This window comes from Aethalodelphis obliquidens, unplaced genomic scaffold (assembly GCF_003676395.1).
Source record: "Aethalodelphis obliquidens isolate GAN/ISIS:26980383/991018 unplaced genomic scaffold, ASM367639v1 scaffold1, whole genome shotgun sequence".
Classification (NCBI taxonomy): domain Eukaryota; kingdom Metazoa; phylum Chordata; class Mammalia; order Artiodactyla; family Delphinidae; genus Aethalodelphis; species Aethalodelphis obliquidens.
The window spans coordinates 71,150,865-71,176,895 of NW_020837945.1; the positions used below are offsets into that span (position 1 = coordinate 71,150,865).

Sequence of the window (26,031 nt, forward strand, 5' to 3'; positions counted from 1 at the left end):
GCTATTGACAGCAAAATATGATATACGTATCTATTATAACAAAAAATAACCACTGGGCAATAAAGTCTAAGTTTCTTCATACTTAGAAGTGTTTTTTTGTTTTCGGTACGCAGGCCTCTCATTGTTGTGGCCTCTCCCGTTACGGAGCACAGGCTCCGGACGCGCAGGCTCCGCGGCATGTGGGATCTTCCCGGACCGGGGCACGAACCCGTGTCCCCTGCATCGGCAGGTGGACTCTCAACCGCTGCGCCACCAGGGAAGCCCAGAAGTATTTTATGATTATAATTAATCATATAATTTATAATTAAAATTGTGGCAAAGTTTATGCCTATTAGAAAAAAATACATAATGTTTGATTAGGAGCACTGGCCTTTTCTAATAGGTCTACCTAACTGGAATACCAAAGTGATGAAATCTCATAATCATCACTGGCGAGTGTATTTACTTACAGTGCTACAAAGGCTAAAGCATGGCTACTACCAATTCTTAGGTATCTGACAAGCCGCACACAATTCCACTACTTTCTGTGGGTGTTCAATTCACAGGAAGTTTATTATGAACTGATAATTAAAAGATCTGAGCTTAAAAAGTGACTCTACCACACACAAGTCTTGAAAAGTTGGGTCTCACTGAACCAAGATGTAAAAAGAGGGGTTAAGCTGGATGATCTCTAAAGGCTCATTCAGCCTAATATACTGCATTCTAAGTAAATTCAATTCTCTATTCTAACTCCTCCTGGCTACTTCCTATTGGAGCTATGAATGAAATAGTCAAAAGGTAGTCAGTGGGAGGTCAATATGAGTCTAGATTGATTTACCAATTTAATCGGTAGGTAGCTTTTCAAACGCTAAAAATTATAGTCATTACAAACTTCTTTGTAACACAGAACAATCTAAAAACCACAACTCAATCTTTATAGCTAAGAATAAACCATGTAAGACCTGTAATATTTTATTTGTTAAAAATGAACAGCTTCAGAATAAATCTAAATGCAACTTTTCCAAAAAATGCCAAAAAGTACAGTGTAAAGCATCTCCTTATTAAATATAAACTTTCATTTTGTGATGCACTGCATCAATGTTTTGGATACACCTTGATGCAAAGGGAAATTTAAGTTGCATCCTGTTAAAAAAACAAAAAAAAGCTTTAAGAATTGAAAAAGGATAATTATAACCACATTCCAAGAAGGGAAAATTTTCCTCCAAAAAAGCATATTCTTTTGTTTATATACATGTTAGCACTCAAGAATTTTAATTTGGCTGTAACAAAGGCAAGATTCTGTATTTAAAAAGAAAATGGATTACAGATGCATGAAGAGCAAAAGTTTAATATACCAAAGACACTTTGTTTGATACACTTAATATCAATATTTGGGGCAATTTTTAAGATTAAAAAAAGGCATTAATAATAGCTCTGTACAATAATATTTAAAATAACAAGAAAACGAAAACATCTTTATACCATATTTTCACAAACTGTTCTAAAGACAGCAAACTCGTGCTCAGTTGTTTTTCCTTTGCTTCAAAATAAGTTACCAGTAATTCTCAACCAGTCTAAAATGTATTGTTCATAGATCGAATCTAAGCATTCATACTTGCAAAAACGTTTTGCACTGAGTCCTCAGCCTATGGAGAGACTACAGTTTACTTTCAAATTGTATGACTGGCTTCCAATAATCCCTTATCAGTAGACTTACACGCAAAATACCAGATATTAAGGATCAGATTTAATTCTTTGGTATAAGCAGGAAACTGTTATTGATAGCTTTCCGTGGCTAGCATAAACCAAGTAACCCAAGGAGCATAAGAGACAACAATGAAGTCTAGTACACACCGCAAAGCAGGCAGGAGCCATGACTTAATGTTTCGTGTTTTTTTAACAGGGAAAATCAACACTAATAATACACTGTTTGGAAACTAACACCTACTTAGAGGTTTCAACATTATAGCAAACCAAAAAGTTAAGCTTCAAAATGACCAAACTTGTAACGTGTAGTCTATTTTGCTGCGTTTTGGCATTATACCCTAACTTATAATTTACAACCATCTAAGGACGTTTAGCACTAGCTTGGCACAATGAACTAACTCCTCCTAACCCTCCAGAGTGTGGGGGGAAAACCCTCTTCTCACCCTAAATACCTGAACTTTATACAAGAAATCAGAAGCAAAGGTACAAAACAAGGTTATAATGTAACTCTATTATCATTTTGCACTTTTACCTGGTGACATATACATTTTTATTTTTAGAGCTGTATACTGTTTAATTTAGCAAACTTAAAGTTTAACTTCTCTAAAAAGAAGTCTAGGGCTTTATGGCTAATTTTACTATCAAAATATTTAAGGGACTCAATCCATTTTAAAATTATAATTATTCTAAATATCATTTGAAGAATTCTTTGTGGACACTAGACTCAAGACTACACTAAATCCAAACAGTATACCTGTGACCTAGGTTTTAAAGTTTTTCTCCTCAGTTACCTGTCTTCCACCTGCTACTTCCTCTCATGCTTTCTTCATTTCCTAAACACAAATTATCAGATTTTTACACTAGACTTTCCTCAGAGGAGGCTCTCTATCAGATAACCTTGTAAACACCCATTTATAGCTTTCAAACACTAAAAACACTAACATTTTAAACTGAGCCTATGCCTAGAGTCACATTTCTTGTTAAAAGTTCAGCATTAAGGATTTACTTAATCCTTAAACTCTGGAGGATTAACCTAACATTTGAAAAATGAACCAAGTTCAGATATTCCCATAAACCTTAAACCCCCAAACTGGAATTCTAATAATTTTTTTATATCCCTAATGAAGAAAAGTCAATTGCACTTATTACATCAACACTATTAAAGAATAAGTGACAGCAACAAAGGGACCTACTTCAAATCCTGAAGACCAAGATTTACCATGGCAAAGTGTAAAACAATGGGCAAAGGTGATGAGATCCTAAATACCACTATCATAAAAATAATCAATTTCTATCTTTCCGCCTTCTTTCTGCTGCATGAGAAACCAAAGAAGTCAAATAGAGAATTGTTCTGTCTGGGCCAACCATGAAATCTTTAAGAACATATAGGTATAGTCCCTGTTTTTCTTTCAGGGCATTATTTATACATGTTAAAAAAAAACAACAACTTCAAAAATAAAAAATAAGAGTTATTTAGCCTTGTGAATATTTTGAAATAAAGTTTCTTGAATTTCTGTGATGCACTCTTCAAAGAATTCGATTTTTAAAAGAGTCATCACTCAAAAGTCCCTTTGACATGGGACCTATCCCACAGTTACAAAGCGGCTTCCTCCTTTGTTGAAAGTGAGAGTGGCTCTTTGTTCCTTCAGGATCCCAAATCGCTCATTTAAAGTCATCCCTGTCTAGAGAAAACGAAACAAAACAAAAATTAACAACTTGACTGTAAGCCACATTTGCTTTGGAAAAATAATGTGATCATAATGGTGATTCATAGTAAAAACAGCTAACATTTCCTGAATATTTATATGTATGAACTCCTTTAATTCTAACAAACACCATATGAAATAGGTGAATTTAGTGAAGTTTAGAGAGGTTAGTTAAGTTGCCTACTTGCAGCTTTAGAATTGAAACTGACTCAGAAACCCTATCTCCTAACCATTATAATATTATGTACTATATAAAACACATACGCTGTAATGCTTACAAGTATATACCCAAAGATTTCTCTATTTGAATTATTTTTAGGGTCTGCAAACACTGCCACCAACTCTAGTGATGCCTCTGATAAAAGTTATTTAGATTTGTGAATATTTTGAAACAAATTTTCTTTAATTTCTGAGTTCATTACAAATACTTAAATCAAATTCAAATCAAAATCTGGTTTTGATTAATAGCAGAAAAAGCACCCCAATTATACTTCATTTCTGAAAGGAAAGTAACAAGTGACAAAATAAAATAAAAATCAGCAAAATAAATTTGGTCGAATTTCCTTCCATACAGAAATTCTTATCTTCAGTTCCAAAGATTCTTATGTCAATGACAAAATGCAACAAATAAAAATTCTCAGCAAATTACAAATAGAAGGGAACTTCCTCAATCTGATAAAAACAACCTACTGCTAACATCATGCTTAATGGGGAAAAACTTAATGCTTTCTCCTCAAGCCTGGGAACAAGGCAAGCAAACATGCTCTCAACACAGAACTGAAGGTCTTAGCCATTATAATAAAGAAGAAAAAGAAAAGGTTTAAGGACTGGAAAGAAACTCTAAAATCCTAAGTAATCTATAAAATTACTAAAAGTAGTAAGTGAATTTTAGCAAGATTACGAGATACAAGGTTAATACAAAAACTGTCAAAACCATGGTGAGATATACCACTTCACCTGCATCTGAATGTCTAAAATCAAATGATAGATAATAACAAATGTTGGCAAGGACATGGAAATATTTAGAACCCTCTTACATGCTGGTAGGAATGGTTCTGCAGCTACTTCTCCAGAAAACAATCTGGTACTTCCTCAAAGGTTAAACACAGAATTACAATATGAACTAGCAATCCACTCTTAGGTATTTACCAAGGAGAAATAAAAACATATACTCATATACAAACACACAAATGTATGTGAATGTACAGGTTTTTGTGTGAGCATATGTACATGAATGTTCAGAGGAGCATTAATCACAATAGACAAAGAATGGAAACAATCCAAATGTCCATCAACTGATAAATAAATAAAACACAGTATATCCATATGGTGGAATGTTATTCAGTAATAAAAAAAAAACACAACTGATATTCATTATGGATAAACCATGAAAAAAGCCCATCACAAAAGTTCACATATTATATGATCCCATTCACATGAAATGTCTGAAATAGGCAAATCTAGAGACAGAAAACAGATAGACCAGTGGTTTCCTGGGGTTGAGGAGCATTAGGATATCCTATTTAATTCATTATACAACATTTGTTTTGTTAATTAAAATGTTTTCAGTGAACAGCCCAGAGAAATACAGGGAAAAAAAATTTACCTGTTTTCCAACACTATTTATGTCAAATTGAAGGGGGACACCTTTAGGAACTTTCTTTACATCAGATTGCTCCCGTTTTGTCAAGAATGAGGGCACAGCAGTACGAGTTAATCGTGGTTTCTGAGTTCTACCAGAAAAAAATTAAAAAGAGACCAGTTTAACAATCAAAAGAAGAAAAATAAATCATTTGGTACATAAGACATCTTGACTTGTACACATGTTCAAATGTATGAAGGCTATTTTATTTACATTCTCAAAAGAAAAAAAAAACCAAAAACCTGGTTCTTTTTATTTTTTAAAGTATAGTTATTTACAATATTGTGTTAGCTTCAGGTATAGAGCATAGTGATTCAGTATTTGCAGATTATATTCCATTATACGTTGTTACAAGATAATGGGTATAATTCCCTGTGCTACATAGTAAATCCTCATTGCTTATCTATTTTATATATAGTAATTTGTACATTAATCCCAAACACCTAATTTTTTCCTTCTCCTTTCTCTCTCCCCTTTTGAGTCTGTTTCTGCATTGTATATACATTCATTTGTATTATTTTTTTATAATAGATTCCACATATAAATGATATCATATAGTATTTGTCTTTCTCTGACTTATTTCTCTAAGCATAACATTCTCTAGGTCCATCCAGGTTGCTGCAAATAACAGCATTTCATTCTTTTTTATGGCTAATATTCCATTGTATACATATATACATACATACATACATGTATGTAGATATATATACATACATACATATATATATATATATATATACACCACATCTTCTTTATCCATTCATGTCTTGACTACTGTAAATAGTGCTGTTATGAACATTGGGATGCACATATCTTTTTGATTTAGTGTTTTCGTTTTTTCCAGCTATCTACCCAGGAGTGGAACTGCTGGATATGGTAGTTCTATTTTTAGTTTTTTTTTTTTTAATTTACTTTATTTTTGGCTGCATCGGGTCTTAGTTGCAACATGTGGGATCTTCACTGCGGCACATGGGATCTTTCGTTGCAGTGTGTGGGCTTCTCTCTCTAGTTGTGGTGCATGGGCTCCAGAGTGGGTGAGCTTTCTAGTTGCGGCATGTGGGCTCTCTAGTTGTGGCTCACGTGCTCAGCAGTTGCAGTGTGCTCGGGCTTAGTTGCCCCACAGCATGTGGGATCTTAGTTCCCTGACCAGGGATCGAACCCACGTCCCCTGCATTGGAAGGCAGATTCTTAACCACTGGCCCACCAGGGAAGTCCCTATTTTTAGTTTTTAAGAAACCTCTATACTGTTTTCCACAGTGGATGCACCAATTTACATTCTCACCAACAATATCCCAACCGTTTCCTTTTCTCCACATCCTTCCCGACATTTGTTATTTGTAGACTTTTTGATGACAGCCATTCTGACAGGTGAAGTGATACCTCACTGTAGTTCTGATTTGCATCTAACAATTAGCACTGCTGAGCATCTTTTCACGTGCCTGCTAGCCATTTGTATACCTTCTTTGGAAAAATGTCTACTCAGGTCTTCTGCCCACCTTTTGACTGGATTGTTTGTTTTCTTGGTATTGAGTTGTATGAACTGTTTGTATATTTTGAATATTAACCTGTTGTCAGTCACATCATTTGCAAATATTTTCTTGCATTCTGTAGGTTGTCTTTTGATTTTGTTGATGGCTTCCTTTGCTGTGCAAAAGCTTTTAAGTTAAACTAGGTCCCATTTGTTTATTTTTGTTCTTATTTATTTAGGCTTGGAAGATTGATCCAAGAAAATACTGCGATGATTTATGTCAGGGTGTTTTCCCTTTTTTCTCTTCTAGGAGTTTTATTGTTTCATGTCTTAAATTTAGGTCTTTAGACCATTATGTGTGTTTTTTTTTAAACATCTTTATTAGAGTATAATTGCTTTACAATGGTGTGTTAGTTTCTGCGTTATAACAAAGTGAATCAGCTATGCATATACATATATCCCCTTATGTCCTCCATCTTGCGTCTCCCTCCCAGCCTCCCTATCCCACCCCTCTAGGTGGACACAAAGCACAGAGCTGATCTCCCTGTGCTATGTGGCTGCTTCCCACTAGCCATCTATTTTACATTTGGTAGTATATATATATCAATGCCACTCTCTCACTTCATCCCAGCTTACCCTTCCCCCTCCCCATGTTCTCCAGTCCATTCTCTAGGTCTGCATCTTTATTCCTGCCCTGCCCCTAGGTTCTTCAGAACCACTTTTTTTTTTTTAAGATTCCATATATATGTGTTAGCATACGATATTTGTTTTTCTCTTTCTGACTTACTTCACTCTGTATGACAGTCTCTAGGTCCAACCACCTCACTACAAATAACTCAATTTCGTTTCTTTTTATGGCTGAGTAATATTCCATTGTATGTATGTGCCACATCTTCTTTATCCATTCACCTGTCGATGGACATTTAGGTGGCTTCCATGTCCTGGCTATTGTAAATAGAGCTGCAATGAACATTGTGGCACATGACTCTTTTGGAATTACGGTTTTCTCAGGGTATATGCCCAGTAGTGGGATTGCTGGGTCATATGGTAGTTCTATTTTTAGTTTTTTAAGGAACCTCCATACTGTTCTCCATAGTGGCTGTAACAATTTACATTCCCACCAATAGTGCAAGAGGGTTTCCTTTTCTCCACACCCTCTCCAGCATTTATTGTTTGTAGATTTTTTGATGATGGCCATTCTGACTGGTGTGAGGTGATACCTCATTGTAGTTTTGATTTGCATCTCTCTAATGATTAGTGATCTTGAGCATCCTTTCATGTGTTTCTTGGCAACCTGTATATCTTCTTTGGAGAAATGTCTATTTAGGTCTTCTAGCCATTTTTGGATTGGGCTGTTTTTTTCATATTGAGCTGCATGAGCTGCTTGTATATTTTGGACATTAATCCTTTGTCAGTTGCTTTGTTTGCAAATACTTTCTCCCATTCTGAGGGTTGTCCTTCGGTCTTGTTTATGGTTTCATTTGCTGTGCAAAAGCTTTTAAGTTTAATTAGGTCCCATCTGTTTACTTTTGTTCTTATTTCTTTTGGCTTGGGAGACTGATCCAAGAAAATACTGCTATGATTTATGTCAGGGTGTTTCCCCTTTTTTCTCTTCTAGGATTTTTATTGTTTCCTGTCTTACATTTAGGTCTTTAGACCATTATGAGTTTATTTTTGTATATGGTGTGAGGGAATGTTCTAATTTCATTGTTTTACATGTGGCTGTCCAGTTTTCCCAGCACCACTTGTTGAAAAGACTGTCTTTTCTCCATTGCACATTCTTACCTCCTTTCTCATAGATTAATGGACCATAGGTACATGGCTTTTATTTCTCTCTATTCTGATCCATTGATCTATGTGTCCTTTTTTGTGCCAATATCATGCTGTTTTGACTATTGTAGTATAGTCTGAAGTCTGGTAGGGTCATACCTCCAACTTTGTTCTTTTTTCCTCAGCAGGTGCTTTGGTAATTTGGGGTCTTTCGGGGTTCCATATAAATTTTAAGATTGTTTGTTTTAGTTCTGTGAAAAATGTCCTGGGTATTTTGATAGGGATTGCATTAAACCTGTAGATTGCTTTTGGTAATATGGTCATTTTAATAATATTAATTCTTCCAATCCAAGAGCATGGGATTATCTTTCCATTTCTTTGAATAATCTTCAATTTCCTTCATCAACGTTTTATAGTTTTCAGCATATAGGTCCTTCACCTCCTTGGTTAAGTTTATTCCTAGGTATTTTTAAAATGTAATTTTAAATGGGATTTTTTTTTCTTTAACTTTCTCTTTCTGCTTTTCATTATAGTGTATAGAAACACAACAGATTTCTGAATATTGATCTTGTATCCCGCAACCTTGCTGAATTCAAAAAAATACTTGGTTCTTGACTGACTAATCTAGAGACTAAAATTTATAAATCGCTCACAGAATACCTCTGTAAGTAGAACTACAAACTTTTCAACAATTTGGAAGGATTGGCGATTTCCAAGTCTTGATCTTCTACTAAAATAAAGCAACCTCTAAAATCGTAGAGAATCATCCTAGGTTTTCATTTCAATCATTAAAATGGCTAGATAGTTAAAAACAAAACTCCATAAACCTAGAAAGTTGAAAAAAAATTTTATTATTTTATTTTATTTTTACAATATGTTCATCACATCTCACAGAACTGATTTCATAACCTACTAATGGGTCACACACATAATGTGAAAAATATCAACACAGAGATATTTTCCTCTGCTGTGTTAGAAGCCTGAGTACGTCTGCAAGAATTTCCAAGAAACTAGCCAATCTGCTAGACTACTGGCTGATACAGGACTTTAAATTTTAAGTATAGAGCTTAGATTTTCATTCCTGATACTTTTTGATGTGAAAAATTTAAGAGTGCCAGTTATGGTCTGGTCTATGGCTAGGTCAACTATCAGGCTGAATTTGATGATATGGTTTTAGAACTTTCTTGAAATGCATCCTTGACCTCCGGCCCTGTGCTTTAAGTCTCACATCTTGCCTGTCAAATCGGGGTTCAGTTCACCCCCCATCCCTAGGCAACATCACTTCCGGCTTCAACCTAGAAAGTTTATAATGCAATACATATAATGGAATGGTTAACTAAATTAAGGTCATCTAGATAAAAGAATACATTATGAAGCCTTTAAAAAGAACGTACATCTGTATGTAATGAAAAGTAAAGAAGTCCAAAGCATACTGGGGGGAGGGGGAGAAGGGAGCAAGTATGCATGGTATTATCTCATTTATGATTATACACAAGAAATAGATGTACATAGTATGTTATATGGGCACCAATTTTTAAATAAATATATGAAATTGTTAAAAGTGGTTACTTTCCTGGCTGTAGAACCAGGAATCAGGGAGCTTTTACTTTTAACTTTTTTTGTTATTTTTGATTTTTTTGTTTGTTGTTTTTGGGGGCCATGCTGTGCAGCTTGAGGGATCTGAGTTCTCCACCTGACCAAGGATTGAACCTGGGCCTCAGCAGTGAAAGCGCCTGCCGAGCCCTAACCTCTGGACCACTAGGGAATCTCCTACCTTTAATTTTATATTATACTATTTCCACTTTATACCACAAGTATTACTTTTACCCTTGTCTCAGTTTATCCTAACATAACCATCATACTCTGAAGAAAAGTCAAATATTTCTCTATTATCTTATAGAGAGAAGTTATAATTTTTGCAAAATCTAAAAAAGACTTACACTGGGCACTGCACTGCTCCTGGATTATCAATGGATACAGTCAAAATTCCTCCATTTGTGGTGGAAGTCCGCCACCTAGTTTCAAAAAACCAAAAATTTCATTAAAATGACAGTTTATGAATCCTATAGTGTATTCCACATTAAAACATACATTTTAAAGTAGCCATTACTTTTTCTTAGTTTTTTAGGATATACAGACACCTGGGCCCCACCATGATATAATTAATCAGCATCCTGGGTGTAAGAACTAGACACCTGAATTTATTAAATATTTTTCAGTGTAACAAATATATGCACATAAAAAAATCAAATAATACAGAAAGGCTTCTAATAAGAAACAACAGTCCTTTACCCCACTATTCTCCCTTTCTGCTCCCCAGAGGCAGCACTTTTAACCTTTCCTGTTTTTCCTGCTTGCTAGTTACTTCCAGTTCACTAAACAAAATGCATATGTAATACTATCTTGCTATGGTAAGGATTCAGCTCATTACACTATCCTCTAGTTTCTCTTCCTACCTCTAAACGTTCTGATGGCTATATCACTATTTTACTTCCATTACAACTTTAAATATACTAAAATCTCTTTTTTTAGTAGTGTCTCTTGACATTATCCCCTACCCACTTTGTATAAACGGATAGTAGCATCTCTAATTCCTTCCCTCCACCTCTTCACCCATTTTGTACCTCTCACTTTTTATCAGCTTTACTTTTTTTTTTTTTTTTTTGCGTTATGTGGGCCTCTCACTGTCGTGGCCTCTCTCGTTGCGGAGCACAGGCTCCGGACGTGCTGGCTCAGCGGCCATGGCTTATGGGCCTAGCCGCTCCGCGGCATGTGGGATCTTCCCGGACCGGGGCACGAACCCATGTCCCCTGCATCGGCAGGTGGACTCTCAACCACTGCGCCACCAGGGAAGCCCCAGCTTTACTTTTATATTTATGTTGGTCAAAATCTGACATTTATATCACACTGTTACCAAATTAAGTATTTTGTGCTTTTTTCTACAGATTGATTCTTAAAGTTCAAAACAAATAAGCTGCATTTACATTATTACAATTATGTAAATACTGTTTATTGCAGAAGCAAATATGTCATGATCATTATTTCCTTTCTTTTGGTTTCCAATGCCTGACTCCTGTGCAAAAGAATATTGCCAGCGTCAAGTTCAAATAGTTGCCTTTCTGACACGCCAATTGCTCAAAATCATGCCCATTATAGATGGCATCATATCTGGACAATGATCATGTTTTATATGCTCTGTTTTCACAGAAGTAGCCATAATTTTAAATGATTTAATTTTAAAACCTGATCATATTGATGGAGTGTTACAACTCACACTTGGGGAGTGCAATTCTAACAGACAAAAATACATTCTTGAAAAAAACCTTCACGGGGTAAGGAGGAAAAAACAATATGTGAAAAGAAAACATCCTATTGTTTTTAAAAATCTATAAATTTTCTAAAAGCGCTACTGGATTTTATTCTATTTATTCCCTGAATTGGTTCATTTGTATGAAAGTAGTTATAAAAAAATAAAGAGCTGTTTCATTAAAAAGGAATAAACAGGCAAGAAAAAAATTAAAATACAGAGTAATGTATTTGGTGCTAAAACTTACAACACTGACATGTGAAAATGAAAAAGGTTTTTGGGGAAAAAACAAAAACAACATAGGATTTATTTATTTCAGGCTCAATGGTTAATTCACTTTGGGTCTCATTTAATTTCTTTTCGACTGGGGTACAAAGTAATTTGGGTCACTACTATTCTGGGAGTTTTGAAATGACATCTTGAAAAACAAATTGAAACTTACTGACGAGTTCTCTTTGCTACTACATCGTCTAGCAGTTGTTCTGAGTTCAACTGGGCCTGAACCTGAAGGGAAAAAAAAAGCAGTAGATCCCATAGAAAGCAGAGGATCCCATAGAAAGCAGAGGATTTGAATCCAAAGAGCTACCCTGCTCTGTAACTTTATAACCCAGTGTGGTGTGTGAATGCAGGAGAGGGGCATGTGCCTATTCTAACAACACCTCTTTGTTCAGGTTCCTGTATCAGAACAAGTAGTAAAAAGTTTATTCCTAAATAACATGTTAAATTCTTATAAGACACTGCCACTGAGGACAACAAAAGAGAAAATAGAAAAAAAAAAAGGAATTAATCTAATGTCATGTTCTCCATATTCTAAACCCAAACCCTACCTCAATCATGGGCCATGTCTATGATTGAGGATTACTAAAGGTGGATGTTCAGGATCCTTTGTTTGGGTAAAAAGAAAACACTACCAAGGGTTTTTTATACCTTCAGGCCTCTCCTGAAAAGAAAAGTTGCCTGACGAGTGTCTTTCTGATGACTTAATTTATTTCCACTCCTGGTAAAATTGGCTGGAATGTTATTTCTGCAACAAAAACACGTACACCATGAATAGTGTGGGCCACTTAACAACTTTCAAACATCTTGAAAAGATAAACAAAAATATTTAAATTCATAGGATGAAAATCTGAGGCACACTAAACACAAAGACTCTGAATTATACCCTTGTTTACATGAAGCTATTGAGATCTGATTTACAAATACCTCCCTCTGTAGCAGACTACATAACAATGTGGTTAATTCTGACCTAATTTTTCTTACAAATATTCAACTGTCTAATATTCTGACATATAAGGTCTCTTCTGAAGACACTGAAATAACATTTTTAATGCTACTTTCTAAATTTGGTAAAAGACATAAATGTACAGATTTATGAACAGGATTAGTACAAAGAAAAGCACACCTAGGCACATCATGGTCAAACCGCTGAAAACAAAAAATGAAGAGAAAATCTTGAAATATAACATCTTTTCCAATTTTCTCTCCTTCACTCAGAAACCTTCATATATTAATATAAATCACACAGAAACTTACACTATTCCACTGTTTGCTCTCTCCTGCTTAGAACATTGTAATCTTAATTATATGTTTGACTTGACTTTCACCAATTCCTTTCTAGTTTCTATAGAAAGTTGGTAAAACATGAGAAAACAAATTTTCATTTCTGTCTACTTATTTATTTTTATAAATAAATGTTTAACAGGTCACCTAATCTTACCTCCAAACTTATAGAAGCTCAAATGCAAAATTTCCCTGCCAGCCCAATTAACATGGGCTCATTAATGGTTCATGTAATTGACAAGCTCTTATTTGAGAAGTTTCCCTTTTCCAAAAAAGTACTCCGAAATGATTCCCAAAAGAAAAAGAGATGACAGTTGAATAAAGCTGCAATTGTAGCCATTCCACTTATACAAAAACTTCATTTCAGGGTTTTTTGCTTTGAATTATCTTCTATAAAAGATGAATAAAAGGCATTTGAAACTGAAATAATAAGAAAACTTTGCAGCCTGTCAACTACTTTATCCTTACAGAGAACAGAATACCATAACGATAGGCCACAATTTTTAAGTTTTGTTATACTTTTTTTTTTTTAATTTATTTATTTGGTTGTGCCAGGTCTTAGTTGGGCAGGTGGGCTCCTTAGTTGCAGCAGGCGGGCTCCTTAGTTGTGGCATGCAAACTCTGAGTTGCGGCATGCATATGGGATCTAGTTCCCTGACCAGGGATCAAACCCGGGTCCCATGCATTGACAGCGTGGAGTCTTAACCACTAAGCCACCAGGGAAGCCCTGTTATATCTTTTTTAAATTAATAGAAAAATAATTTCAGCTTACGAAGCATTCATGCAAAATTCTTTCAGGTTTGCTTTTCCCACAAATAACATACACTGCTTTATTAAGAGCCACTGAGACTATATAACAAATTCAGCTTTCAGAATTCTCAATTTTGAATAATTCTGGAAGAGGTGTTTTTACCAAAACCATCACCTTTTGCAATTTTACTCTGTATGTCAAGAAAGAGAAAGACACAGAGTTATGCTTTTTTAAAACGTTTATAATCAGTTAAATTCATCAATAACACTGGTTCCGAGAGATAATGAAGCTATTACTGAATACTTCCATATTGGATTTTCAAACAGACATCCCAAATATCTGTCTTGAAAATGACTAGATACCTACAAACATCACTGCAAATTCATTTCTTTGAACTCTCAGGGCAAGAAGTCCATCTTTATTTATGATGTATAACATAACACTGTCTTATATTTGAGTACTTACTTTCTATTTAACTGGTTAGGTCTCTTGAGAGCTGCAACTGGTTTTCTCTGTACTTCATTTTGTCTCAGAAGGTTTGCCTTCCTTTTTAACGCTGGAAAATATCGCTCTATATTCTTTCAGAAAGCAAGAAACTATGTTAATTAGATTGCTTTTTGCTCTATACCCTACTATAATAAACATTTCTGAGGCAGAATGGACAGGGACTGACCACTGCTTAGATGTACAGGTTGTGCTAAAACAACTTGAATATTTCCTGTCTAAGTGACGAAAAAGATAACTACATTACACTTAAAATACTTGCAACAAAAGAAGAATTCAAGCAGAAGAATGAATTTTTTTCTATTTTGGTTATGTTCAGTTTGAGGTATTCTGAGGGATGCACAGGTGATGAGGAAACATGGCTCTGGAGCTCAAGAGAAGAACCCTCTAGAGAGCCAGAAATGTAAATTAGGGAATCTTTTATATAAATATGATTTTGATATCAAGTGAAGAGATAAGAGAGCCAAGATCCAAAACAAATGTGTGAGAAGGAAAAAGGGAGGTTGTGATAGCAAAGAAGTCTGAGTAGAAAAACAAGAATTAAGAAAACTCAATGTCATAGAAAATAAGCACAGGAAATGTCCACTTTTTCTCCCTCTACATATATAAATTCAGTCCATCATTAAAGCCTAATTCAGGTTTCCATATTTCCCATGAAGCCTTTTCTAAAGTCTCTGACAATATGGACTATATCTTTTATTTAATCTAGATTCTCTTATATTTTGAGAATCTGACAAGGGATTAATCTCCAAAATATACAAACAGCTCATGTAGCTCAATATCAAAAAAATAACCCAATCAATAACTGGGGGGAAGATCTAAATAGACATTCTCCAAAGAAGACATTCAGATGGCCAAAAAGCACATGAAAAGATGCTCAACATCGCAAATTATTAGAGAAATGCAAATCAAAACTACAATGAGGTATCACCTCACACCAGTCAGAATGGCCATCATCAAAAAATCTACAAACAATAAATGCTGGAGCAGGTGTGGAGAAAAGGGAACCCTCCTGCACTGTTCGTGGGAATGTAAATTGATACAGCCACTATGGAGAACAGTATGGAGATTCCTTAAAAAACAAAAAATAAAACTACCATACGACCCAGCAATCCCACTACTGGGTATATAACCTGAGAAAACCATAATTCAAAAAGAGTCATGTACCACAATGTTCACTGCAGCTCTATTTACAATAGCCAGGACATGGAAGCAACGTAAATGTCCACTGACAGAGGAATGGATAAAGAAGATGTGGTATATATATACAATAGAATATTACTCAGCCATAAAAAGGAACAAAATAGTGCCATTTGCAGAGACATGGGTAGACCCAGAGACTGTCATACAGAGTGAAGTGAATCAGAAAAAGAAAAACAAACATCGTATAATATCCCTTATATGTGGAATCTAGAAGAATGGTACAGATGAACTTATCAGCAAAGCAGAAATAGAGTCCAGATGTAGAGAACAAACTTATGGTTACCAAGGAGGGGAAGGGGGGAATGGGACAAATTGGGAGATTGGGATTGACATATATACACCACTAAGTATAAAATAGATAACTAATGAGAACCTACTGTTTAGCACAGGGGACCTCTACTCAATGATCTGTGGTGACCTAAATGGGAAGGAAATCTAAAAAACAGTGGAGATATGTATACCTGTAACTGATTCACTTTACTGTACAGCAGAAACTAACACAACGTTGTAATGCAACTATACTCCAATAAAAGTTAAAAAAAAAAGAATATGAGAAGTATCACATAAATATTGATTGACTAAAAACCACAAAAATTACGATAGTCTTCATTTTCATGAATGTTTGGAAAAGAAGTAAATGGAGGAATAAAGAATATTAAGAGTACAGAAGAAATGCTATGAAATCAGACTAATGATGGCCCATTCCGAGCTTTGTATTTTGTCTTTAATAAAAATACCAAGGCTCATTTTATAGGTAAATGTAAAAGTTCCTTCTATGATACTACTGCCACATGTTGTTTTCCTTCAAAATACCTGCCATATTACAATCATATAGTTATTTGTGTGATAAATTATTTAATATTTATTTGAGTTCTCCATGAAGACAGGGATTTTCTATTGGGTTACTGCAGAATCCCTTGCGTCTAGGACATACTGAGTATTCAGTCAACATGAAGTAAATGATGAATACATGGACAAGAACTTTAACAATCCATTAATATATGGGGAATTTGTGTTCCATGAATCTAAGGTTTGTACATGTGTATAAAAGTGTTTATAAAAAATATCTAAGGATAAGTTTTTCTTACAGAATTTTGAGATAAAAATTATTCCTTGAAGGAAAGAAATTAAGGTAGTTTATTTTTAATGCTATTTTATTAAAGTAATATTTACATACAATAAAATTTTAAGTGTACAGTTTGATGAAGTTGGGTAATTACATGTAATCATGGAACCACATCATAATCAAGATATAAAACAGTACCCTTACCCTTAAAAGTTTCCCTGTGTCCCTTTGCAGTCAATTTCCTTCCCCCACCTGACTCTAACCCCAGGCAATGACTGATCTGTCACTATAGTTTAGCCTTTTCTACAATTTCAAATAAACAGAATCATAGTACATAGTGTTTTGTGTTCGTGTTCTTTTGCTTAGCATGATGTTTTGAGATGTACCCACACTGTCTTGCGCATTAACATTTATTCCTTTTTTATTGCTGAATAGAATTCCATAGTATGAAGATAAGGTATTTATAAACTGTCAAAATCAGACAAAAGATCAAAACTACCCATTAGCAGAAGATAACTGCTATATATGCAGCAACAACAAAAATTTTTTAAGTTCACAGAAGTACTAAATGGTTTAGTATTATTAGTCAAGTTAAAAGTTCTACAAAACATAACATACCCTCAGTTTTAGGAAACTGTGAACCTAAAACAGAAAAGTTACAGTATTGACATTGACAAGGTTATATATTCCAGTAGAAGAATCCCTTACAAACTTTTACTTGGCAGATATTTTAAGCTGACTTTCTCTAAACAAAAGAAAATTCATTCTTAGAGACAACCATTCCCCTCCAGGCATAGCCATTTGCTCTCTCAGTAATTACTAGTAATGTAAATGAGTATGCTATCTTTCCCACTTAGTAATTCACTTCATAGGTAAGAAAATGTACATTTTTATTGAAATAAAATCTCATTAATTCATATAAACTGTGGAAAGGAAGAGAAAAAGTAACAAAAAGTCTAATTGTGGTCAGGACTTTTTTTATGGTATAAAATTTCTAAGTATATGCAGCAATTCAAGGACAATTAACTTACTTAGGTAATTTGTTTATTGACTAGAAGAGGATGGTTTAAGTTACTTATATGTAAAAAAAAATTTTCTAAACTGCTAGAAAATGATCTGCTTCACAAGTACCACAGTCGATTCTGTTGAGACATTAATCTGTATTCAGGTTGAGAGAAAGGTTCTTAAGAAACAGCAAATTTCAAACCATACCTTTTCCAAAATCATTCAAACTTTAAATAAAAGGATCTCACAATTCAGCACATTCTCTTTCAATTTTCACTATTTTTAAACAACTCAAAAGACTACCACATGTGGTAACTTAAAATTTTTACTGAAGCAAGTTCTGTAATAAAGTTTTAGAGAATAGCTGCTGGTGATAGCAGAATTGAAAAGTTAAGGGGTGAAGACAGTTGTGGTTAACCAGAATACAGATACTTAAGACAATTTAAGAAATGAATGTCCTGAATTTTTGTATTAAAATATGTATTACTTTCATAATCAGAGAAACAAAAGGGGTTAAAAAACAGCAGGGTGGAACATTAAATTCCTTGGTGGCTCAGACTTACTAAACATAAGAAGTTAAAGAAAAACCATTTGTGAAACTATTTTAAGTAATGCTTTATACAGCCAATTCAAAAATTACTCATTGAGATGTAATTAAAAATTCAGTCAAGATTTGAAAAGTAGTTAATTTATGGTGGGTAAATAATTGTAACTCTAATTAAAAGTATCAACTAGGGGAGATAGGTATCCACCCAAGAGAAATGAAAACCTGTGTCCATACAGACTTACAGGCAATGTTCACAGCAACATATTCACAATACCCAAAAAAGTGGAAAAAACCAAAATGTTGTCCATCAACTGGTGAATGGGTAAACAAAATATTCATACAATGAAATATTATTCACTAATAAAAAGAGATGAAGTACTGAGACATGCTACAACATGATGAACCTCAAAAGTATTATGGCTAAATGCCAGCCTACATACTATTGTATGATTCCATTTACAGGCATACCTCGGAGTTACTGGGGATTTGGTTCCAGACCACTGCAATAAAGCAAATATCACAATAAAGTGAGTCACATGAATTTTTGGTTTCCCACTATATATAAAAATTTATATTTATGCTATACTGTAGTCTATTAAGTGTGCCACAGCATTATGCCTAAAAAAACAACGTACATACCTTAATCTAAAAATGCTTTATTGCTAAAAATGCTACGCATCATCTCAGACTTCAGCGAGTTGTGATCTTTTTCCAATAGTACCATCAAAGATCACTGATCACCATAACAAATATAATGATGAAAGAGTTTGAAATATTGCGAGAATTACCAAAATGTGACACAGAGACACAAAGTGAGCAAATGCTGTTGGAACAACGGCACCAACAGACTTGCTCAGTGCAGGGTTGCCAAAAATCTTCAATTTGTAAAAAGACGCAGTATCTGTGAAGCACAATAAAGTGAAGTACAATAAAACAAGGTATGCCTGTATATGAAATATGCCAGAAAGGCAAATTTATAAAATATCTACAGCAAGTAGATTAGTGGTTGCCTGGGGCATATCACAGGGTATGACTGTGAATGGACTTGAGATTTCTTTTTAGAGTGATAGAAATGTTCTAAAATTAATTATTGTGATGATTGTTCAACTCTATAAATTTTCTAAAATTCACTGAATTGTACACTTAAAACAAATGAATTTTATAGTATAAAATTATACGTCAATAACCTGTTAAAAACTGCAGACACACACTATCCCGTTAAAAACTTCACACACACACACACAGGGAAAGGCAAGAACCTCTAAAAAAACTTATATTTGAGAATGTGGAAATTTAGGTATTCTTCATGAATGACAATAATTATTATTTAATTATTGAATTTTTTATATAAGCCCCAAAGTACTATATTAAAAAAACCCAAAATATTCAAATAAAATGCTCTCTCAAGCTCATTCACAGAAATATTAGTACGAATAAAGGAAAAGGGTTTCTTTCTCTTTTTTTAATTGAAGTATGGTTGATTTACATATTGTGTTCGTTTCAGGTGTAGAGCAAAGTGATTCAGTCATAAATATATATATATTTCAGATTATTTTCCATTATAAGTTATTATAAGATGCTGAATATAGTTCCCTGTGATAATACAGTAAATCCTTGTTGCTTATCTATTTTACATATAGTAATTTGTATCTGTCAATCCCATACTCCTAATTTATCCCTCCCCCCTCCCCATCCCCTTTGGTAACTGTAAGTTTGTTTTCTATGTCTGTTGAGTCTGTTTCTGTTCTGAATACAGACTCATTTGTAAGGAAAAGAGTTTCTGACTCAGGATTAGCCATCATCCTACCTTGTCACTTAGAGGTGGTCGATTCATAGGACTAATTCCTTTTCGAATTCCAGTTGCTTTCCTAGCTGCAAGGCCAGTGATAACTCCATAAGGACGTCTCTTTCCAGGCATCACTCTTCCTCTACGGCTCAGACTATTCTTACCAAAACCTGGAGGAGAGGAGGAAAAAAAAAAAAATCAATCTAAGACTGCAACTGAGTGACACACAGGTCACAGGATATTCTATTTCTTAAGTAGGGTGGAGGATATGAGAGTTTTTTTCATTTATTATTATTCATATAATATTTCTTATATTATTATTATATTACTATTTATATAACTTCTTTAAAATTACATAAAATATTTCACTTTTAAAGAGGCAATAAGCTATTGGAAAGGGTTCTGCTGCTGTAATGGACTGCAAAGGACTAGAGGATTCTCACATTTCCCCCCAGCTATCCTCTCTTTGGCATTACTTTCTCAACAAACAGAACAGTCTCAACTTTCCCTGTGCAGCATGGTAGCCACTAACCACATGTGGTTATTGAGTACTTGAAATATGACTAGTCTGAATTAAGATGTAACAAAAGAATGTATAATATTTCATTAATAATTTTATATTAATCATATGTTAGAATGATATTTTAGATGTACTGGGTTAAATAAAATATATTATTAATATGTGGCTCATATTTTATTTGTTGGATGGCACTGATCCAGAGTGGAATCACTATCTCATCTCCTATTTTCTTACGATGTTGCAATCTGGCTTCTTTGTTTTCAGTCTTATTATATTCAAACTGCTTTTGCTAAAGTCTGCAGTAAACTCCAATGGATATATATTTTAATCTCTGCGGCATATGATATTACTGACTTTGCTTTTCCATTATGTATCTTACCTATTTAAATACTTATTTTCTAATTATGAAAAAGTAAACGTGCTCAGTACAGAAATCTTAAAAACATATAAAGTACAAATAAGAATATAAAAGCCACCACCATTAGCCCACCACTTAGAGACAACAACTACTAACATTTTATATTTTTCTAGTCTTTTACTTGTATACATACATCTCAAATTAACACTTTTAGTTTCAACTGTCTTTAAGCAACTCAAAAGACTATCACATGAGGTAATTCACAATTTTGTAGTACCATGTGCCCAGAAAATGGACTGAGTCAATCTTCCAGCAACCACATTTCACTACTCCATATACTACTTTGTAGTCTACATTAACACTGTATTGTGAATATTAATCCTATGTCTTTAATATTCATACTAATCATTTTAGTTACTTCTAATGTTACACTATTATAAATAACATTGCAATAACACTACAGATAACATTTTTATACACATCCATGATATTTCCTCAATATATAAATTTCCAAAGATCAAAATGCTGTATCAAAGAGTAAAGCAAATTCTAAAGGATTTTGATTCATATTGTAAAAAATCCCCTCCAGAATAACTATATTTATTTATATTCCCAGGAACATAAGGGTGCTACTTTTTCTGTATCATTGACAACTTTAAATATTATTCTTTTTAATCTTTATCATTTAGCGTTTGAGATTAAAAAAAACAACTTGTATTTGGTAGTTTACTAGTAATAATGAACACTTTCCATGGGTTTTCTGACTATCTGTATTCTTCCACTCACAAACTATCATGTTCATAAACCAGTTTTCTAGGGTCAAGTTCTAATTTCCTTTGATGCTTTGATAGAAGAATTACTTTAAATTTATAATTAATTTATCAAGAATCAACATTTTACAATATTCAGGAACACGTTACATCTTTCCACTTATTCAAGTCTTCTTCTGTCACTAAATTGGCTCAGTAAAGTTTCAAGCTTTTCCTCCCATAGGTCCTGCACATTTCTTGTTAAGCTTATTACTAGGTATTTTATACCTTTGTTGTCAATCACAAAAAAAGATCCCTTATCTATTAATAATCTTCATATTGTCATTCCTGGGATTACAGAAAGCTACTGAGGTTTTAATTAATAGCTTTTAATCAGCCATTCCACTGAATTCACTTATTAGTTCTAATAGTCTTTCAAATTATTTTCTTGGGATTTCTGAGTGACAATCATATTACCCACAAATGATACTACCTTCTTCCTTCCAATAATTATACCTCAAATTCTTTTACTTCTTAATGCAATGGCCAGAAATTCCAGAGAACTATGCTAAGTAACAATTGTGATATTGGGCATGCTTATCTTAATTCTAATTTGGGGGGGAATGTCTTTAGAATGGAATCCTGTATAATACTATACACCTGCAATGTGGTAACAGGTCTACCAACCTGTTTCATAGTCAAACTAAACAAAGTTAAAATAGTTTACTGTAGGATTTCTCAGGACTGTGTGTGATGAATCTCTTAAGCCATAATCATGTATATGTCACTGTCGAATTTATCTAATTCCATAATGCTTTTTTATGGTGTACCTACTTTGAGACCAGAATTCAACTAGACAGTTAGAAAAACCTGTTATGTTATGATGGTTGAACCATTTACCAATTTATTGCCTTTCAGCTCTCAATTCACTCTTTACTGTCCCACTTCTGTTACTGGAACATCTCTTACCAGCTGGCACGATGTTAAGCTTTGTCAGCAGAGGGCACTGGAGGGACTCTAGAAGAAGAAGGAGCTTCTCTTCTAAGTTCCAGTGTGCACCTCAAGGCTTGCTCCTGTGGCATAGGACACCCAGTGGTACTCATTAGCCCTCCCCTGAAAGCTGAGACTATGGTGAGGCAAGAGAGGCACCTAGGGCATAAAATCTGAGAATGAGTGACACCTTAAATATTAGGCCCTCGGTATCTATCTAGATCTAGTCCTAGGCATCACTCTAATTCTGGCCCTGCTCATCCTCCAGTGAATTAAAGCTGCATCACCCCTATAGATCACTTCCCAGTGAATTCCACCAGCACAGCAACTCAGTGTGGTAAGGAGTTCTTGTAGATTTGTTCCCTTTTTGGGTGCTCTGCCTCAGTACTAAAGGTGCTGATTTTATTACTTTTATAATCAGCAAAAAAGCAATAAAGCAAAAAAGCAATAAAATTAAATATTAGGATCAAATTATTGCTGTTCTATGTGTGATTCCCTTCTAGAATTGCAACCAAACAAAGATTAAGCATGTTGGGGAAACCTGTATATTCAAATTAAATCTACAACTACTTGCTATTTTTATTTGTATTAAATAATGAAGCAGCTACCACTGTGCTGGGCACTGTTCTGAGTACCTTAATTTAAATGAGCACTTGATGAAATTGACGCTAACATCTCAATTTTGCAAGTGAGCAAAGTGAGGCGAAGAACAGTGACTACCCAGAGGGCACAGTTAGAAAATGGCAGAGCCATGATCTAAGTGCAAGTCTGTGGCTCGAAAAATTGAGCATTTTCCAAACTGTTATATATAAAAATTAAAGAATAATAAAAGGTAGAATATAATCTATGGTACATTTCCAAAGAGAAAAACACAGCTATGACAGAAAAAGCAGGCTCTGAGCTAGGTATTACAAAACAGGCAAGATGTGAATAGGGAGAGAGGCATAAAGTGACAAGTACAAAGACATGGGCAACCACAGTGATTTGAGAGACAGTCTAGAGAAAAGGATAAGAAGTGAATGGAAAACTACAATGAGGTATCACCTCACACCAGTCAGAATCGCCATCATCAAAAAATCTACAAACAGTAAATGCTGGAGAGGGTGTGGAGAAAAGGGAACCCTCTTGCACTGTTGGTGGGAATGTAAATTGATACAGCCACTATGGAGAACAGTATGAAGGTTCCTTAAAAAACTAAAAATAGAACTACCATACGATCCAGCAATCCCACTACTGGGCATATACTCTGAGAAAACCATAATTCAAAAAGAGTCATGTACCAAAATGTTCACTGCAGCTCTATTTACAATAGCCAGGACATAGAAGAAACCTAAATGTCCATCGACAGATGAATGGATAAAGAAGATATGGCACATATATACAATGGAATATTACTCAGCCATAAAAAGAAACTGAGTTATTTGTAGTGAGGTGGATGGACCTAGAGTCTGTCATACAGAGTGAAGTAAGTCAGAAAGAAGAAAACAAATACTGTATGCTAACACATATATATGGAATCTAAAAAAAATGGTCATGAAGAACCTAGGGGCAGGATGGGAATAAAGAAGCAGACCTACTAGAGAATGGACTTGAGGTCACGGGGAGGGGGAAGGTTAAGCTGGGACAAAGTGAGAGAGTGGCATGGACATATATACACTACCAAATGTAAAACCGATAGCTAGTGGGAAGCAGCCGCATAGCACAGGAGGATCAGCTTGGTGCTTTGTGATCACCTAGAGGGGTGGGATAGGGAGTGTGTGAGGGAGGGAGATGCAAGAGGGAAGAGATATGGGGATATATGTATATGCATAGCTGATTCACTTTGTTATAAAGCAGAAACTAACACACCATTGTAAACCAATTATATGCCAATAAAGATGAAAAAAAAAAAGACTATACTTGAAAGGGAACTGAGGGGGGGCTCGCTGAATTCATGATCAGATTATAACAGTCTAGAAGCGGTATGTTATACTGAATGGAAGAAAGAGAGAGAAGGCAGTGAAACCATTTCAGATGCTATCGCAACACTCAAACACAACATGATAAGGGACTGGGAAAGGAGCAAAGAAATTTGAACGTATTCCAAAAGAATGAATGAATTAGTAGAACAAAGAGAAAGTTTAAAGAGAGGAGGAGTCCATTATTATACCAAAGTTTGAGGCGTAGACGAAAAAGACTCATGAGAAAATCTCATTAACAAGAATAAAAGGGGAGGGAGAGGGAAGGATTGGGAGTTTGGGATTAGCAGATATAAACTAGTATATATACAGGATGGATAAACAACAAGGTCCTACTGTATGGCACAGGGAACTATATTCAATATCCTATAATAAACCATAATGGAAAGAATATGAAAAAGAATTTATCCATCTATAACTGAGTCACTTTGCTGTACAGAAGCAATTAACACAGCCTTGTAAATCAACTATACTTCAATAAAATTTAAAAAAAAAAACAAGAATAAAAGGAGACAAGTATGGGATAGAATTCTATTCCTGGGTGCCTTCTATTTCTGACTGTTATAGTCATTGTTCCCATACTCATCACCCGTTCTACCATCTTTTTTTTTTTTTTTTGCGGTACGCGGGCCTCTCACTGTTGTGGTCTCTCCCATCGCGGAGCACAGGCTCCGGACGCGCAGGCTCAGCGGCCATGGCTCACGGGCCCAGCCACTCCGCGGCATGTGGGATCTTCCCAGACCGGGGCACGAACCCATGTCCCCTGCATCGGCAGGCAGACTCTCAACCACTGCACCACCAGGGAAGCCCTGTTCTACCATCTTTTCTTTCTTTCCTTTCAGTGGCTTCTTATCCTCTACCTTCTAACAAGCCTAGATCATCCCTTCCTCCTTCCTCCTTTTCTATCTTTGAACAAACTTCACTAGCTCTATCTCAGTTTTAGCAATGGTTGTATTTTTCACGCTGTCACTGTCATGTTTCATGCAATAGTCTTTTCTTGGTTTTCATCCAATCAGCCCCTTTAGAAAGTTCTCGTCTTTCTAGAGTACCTTCATTCTCATTACTTCAACTACTACCTCTATGAAGGTCCTTTCACATTTTCAGCTCCACCAGAGCAGCAGTTTAACACTACTAGCCATGTATGAGAAGGACATATGGAGCTTAAAAGAAAAAAAAAACAAACAAACCCAGGCCCTACTTCTGCAGATTCTGGTTCAGTAGCAATGGAGTGCAGCCAGAGCATCAGTCTAATTTATAAAGCTCCACAGATGCAACCAATGTTGAGAACAACTAAAACTAGACACATGAATTTTCATCTTTCCTTTGAATCGTTAGCCCAATCCCTTCATGAATTTCTTTCACACACACATCAAGCTGCCTAAATAATTTCTGTAGTCTGATCACTTACACGAAGGTTTGAGGGATTTTCTGGGAAATATCATATCACAGAGTGTA

At 34.9% G+C, this 26,031-nt stretch overlaps 1 protein-coding gene across 2 annotated transcripts in view; it reads right to left on the reverse strand.

Annotated features, from left to right (window-relative positions):
* Positions 1 to 1,307: 1,307 nt before the first annotated feature.
* The window catches only part of FYTTD1 (forty-two-three domain containing 1), a 32,661-nt gene continuing 7,937 nt past the window's right edge, over positions 1,308 to 26,031 (reverse strand). Inside the window, exons 3-9 of one of the 2 annotated variants that reach the window (XM_027107405.1) lie at positions 20,023 to 20,171; positions 14,356 to 14,468; positions 12,507 to 12,603; positions 12,022 to 12,083; positions 10,213 to 10,287; positions 4,999 to 5,125; positions 1,308 to 3,368 (exon numbers count right to left, since the gene is read on the reverse strand). In XM_027107405.1, coding sequence (XP_026963206.1) covers positions 3,270 to 3,368; positions 4,999 to 5,125; positions 10,213 to 10,287; positions 12,022 to 12,083; positions 12,507 to 12,603; positions 14,356 to 14,468; positions 20,023 to 20,171 — 722 coding nt within the window. In that variant the 3' untranslated portion in view covers positions 1,308 to 3,269. The remainder of the gene's footprint in view (positions 3,369 to 4,998; positions 5,126 to 10,212; positions 10,288 to 12,021; positions 12,084 to 12,506; positions 12,604 to 14,355; positions 14,469 to 20,022; positions 20,172 to 26,031) is intronic. The other variant, XM_027107412.1, reaches the window with a different exon arrangement.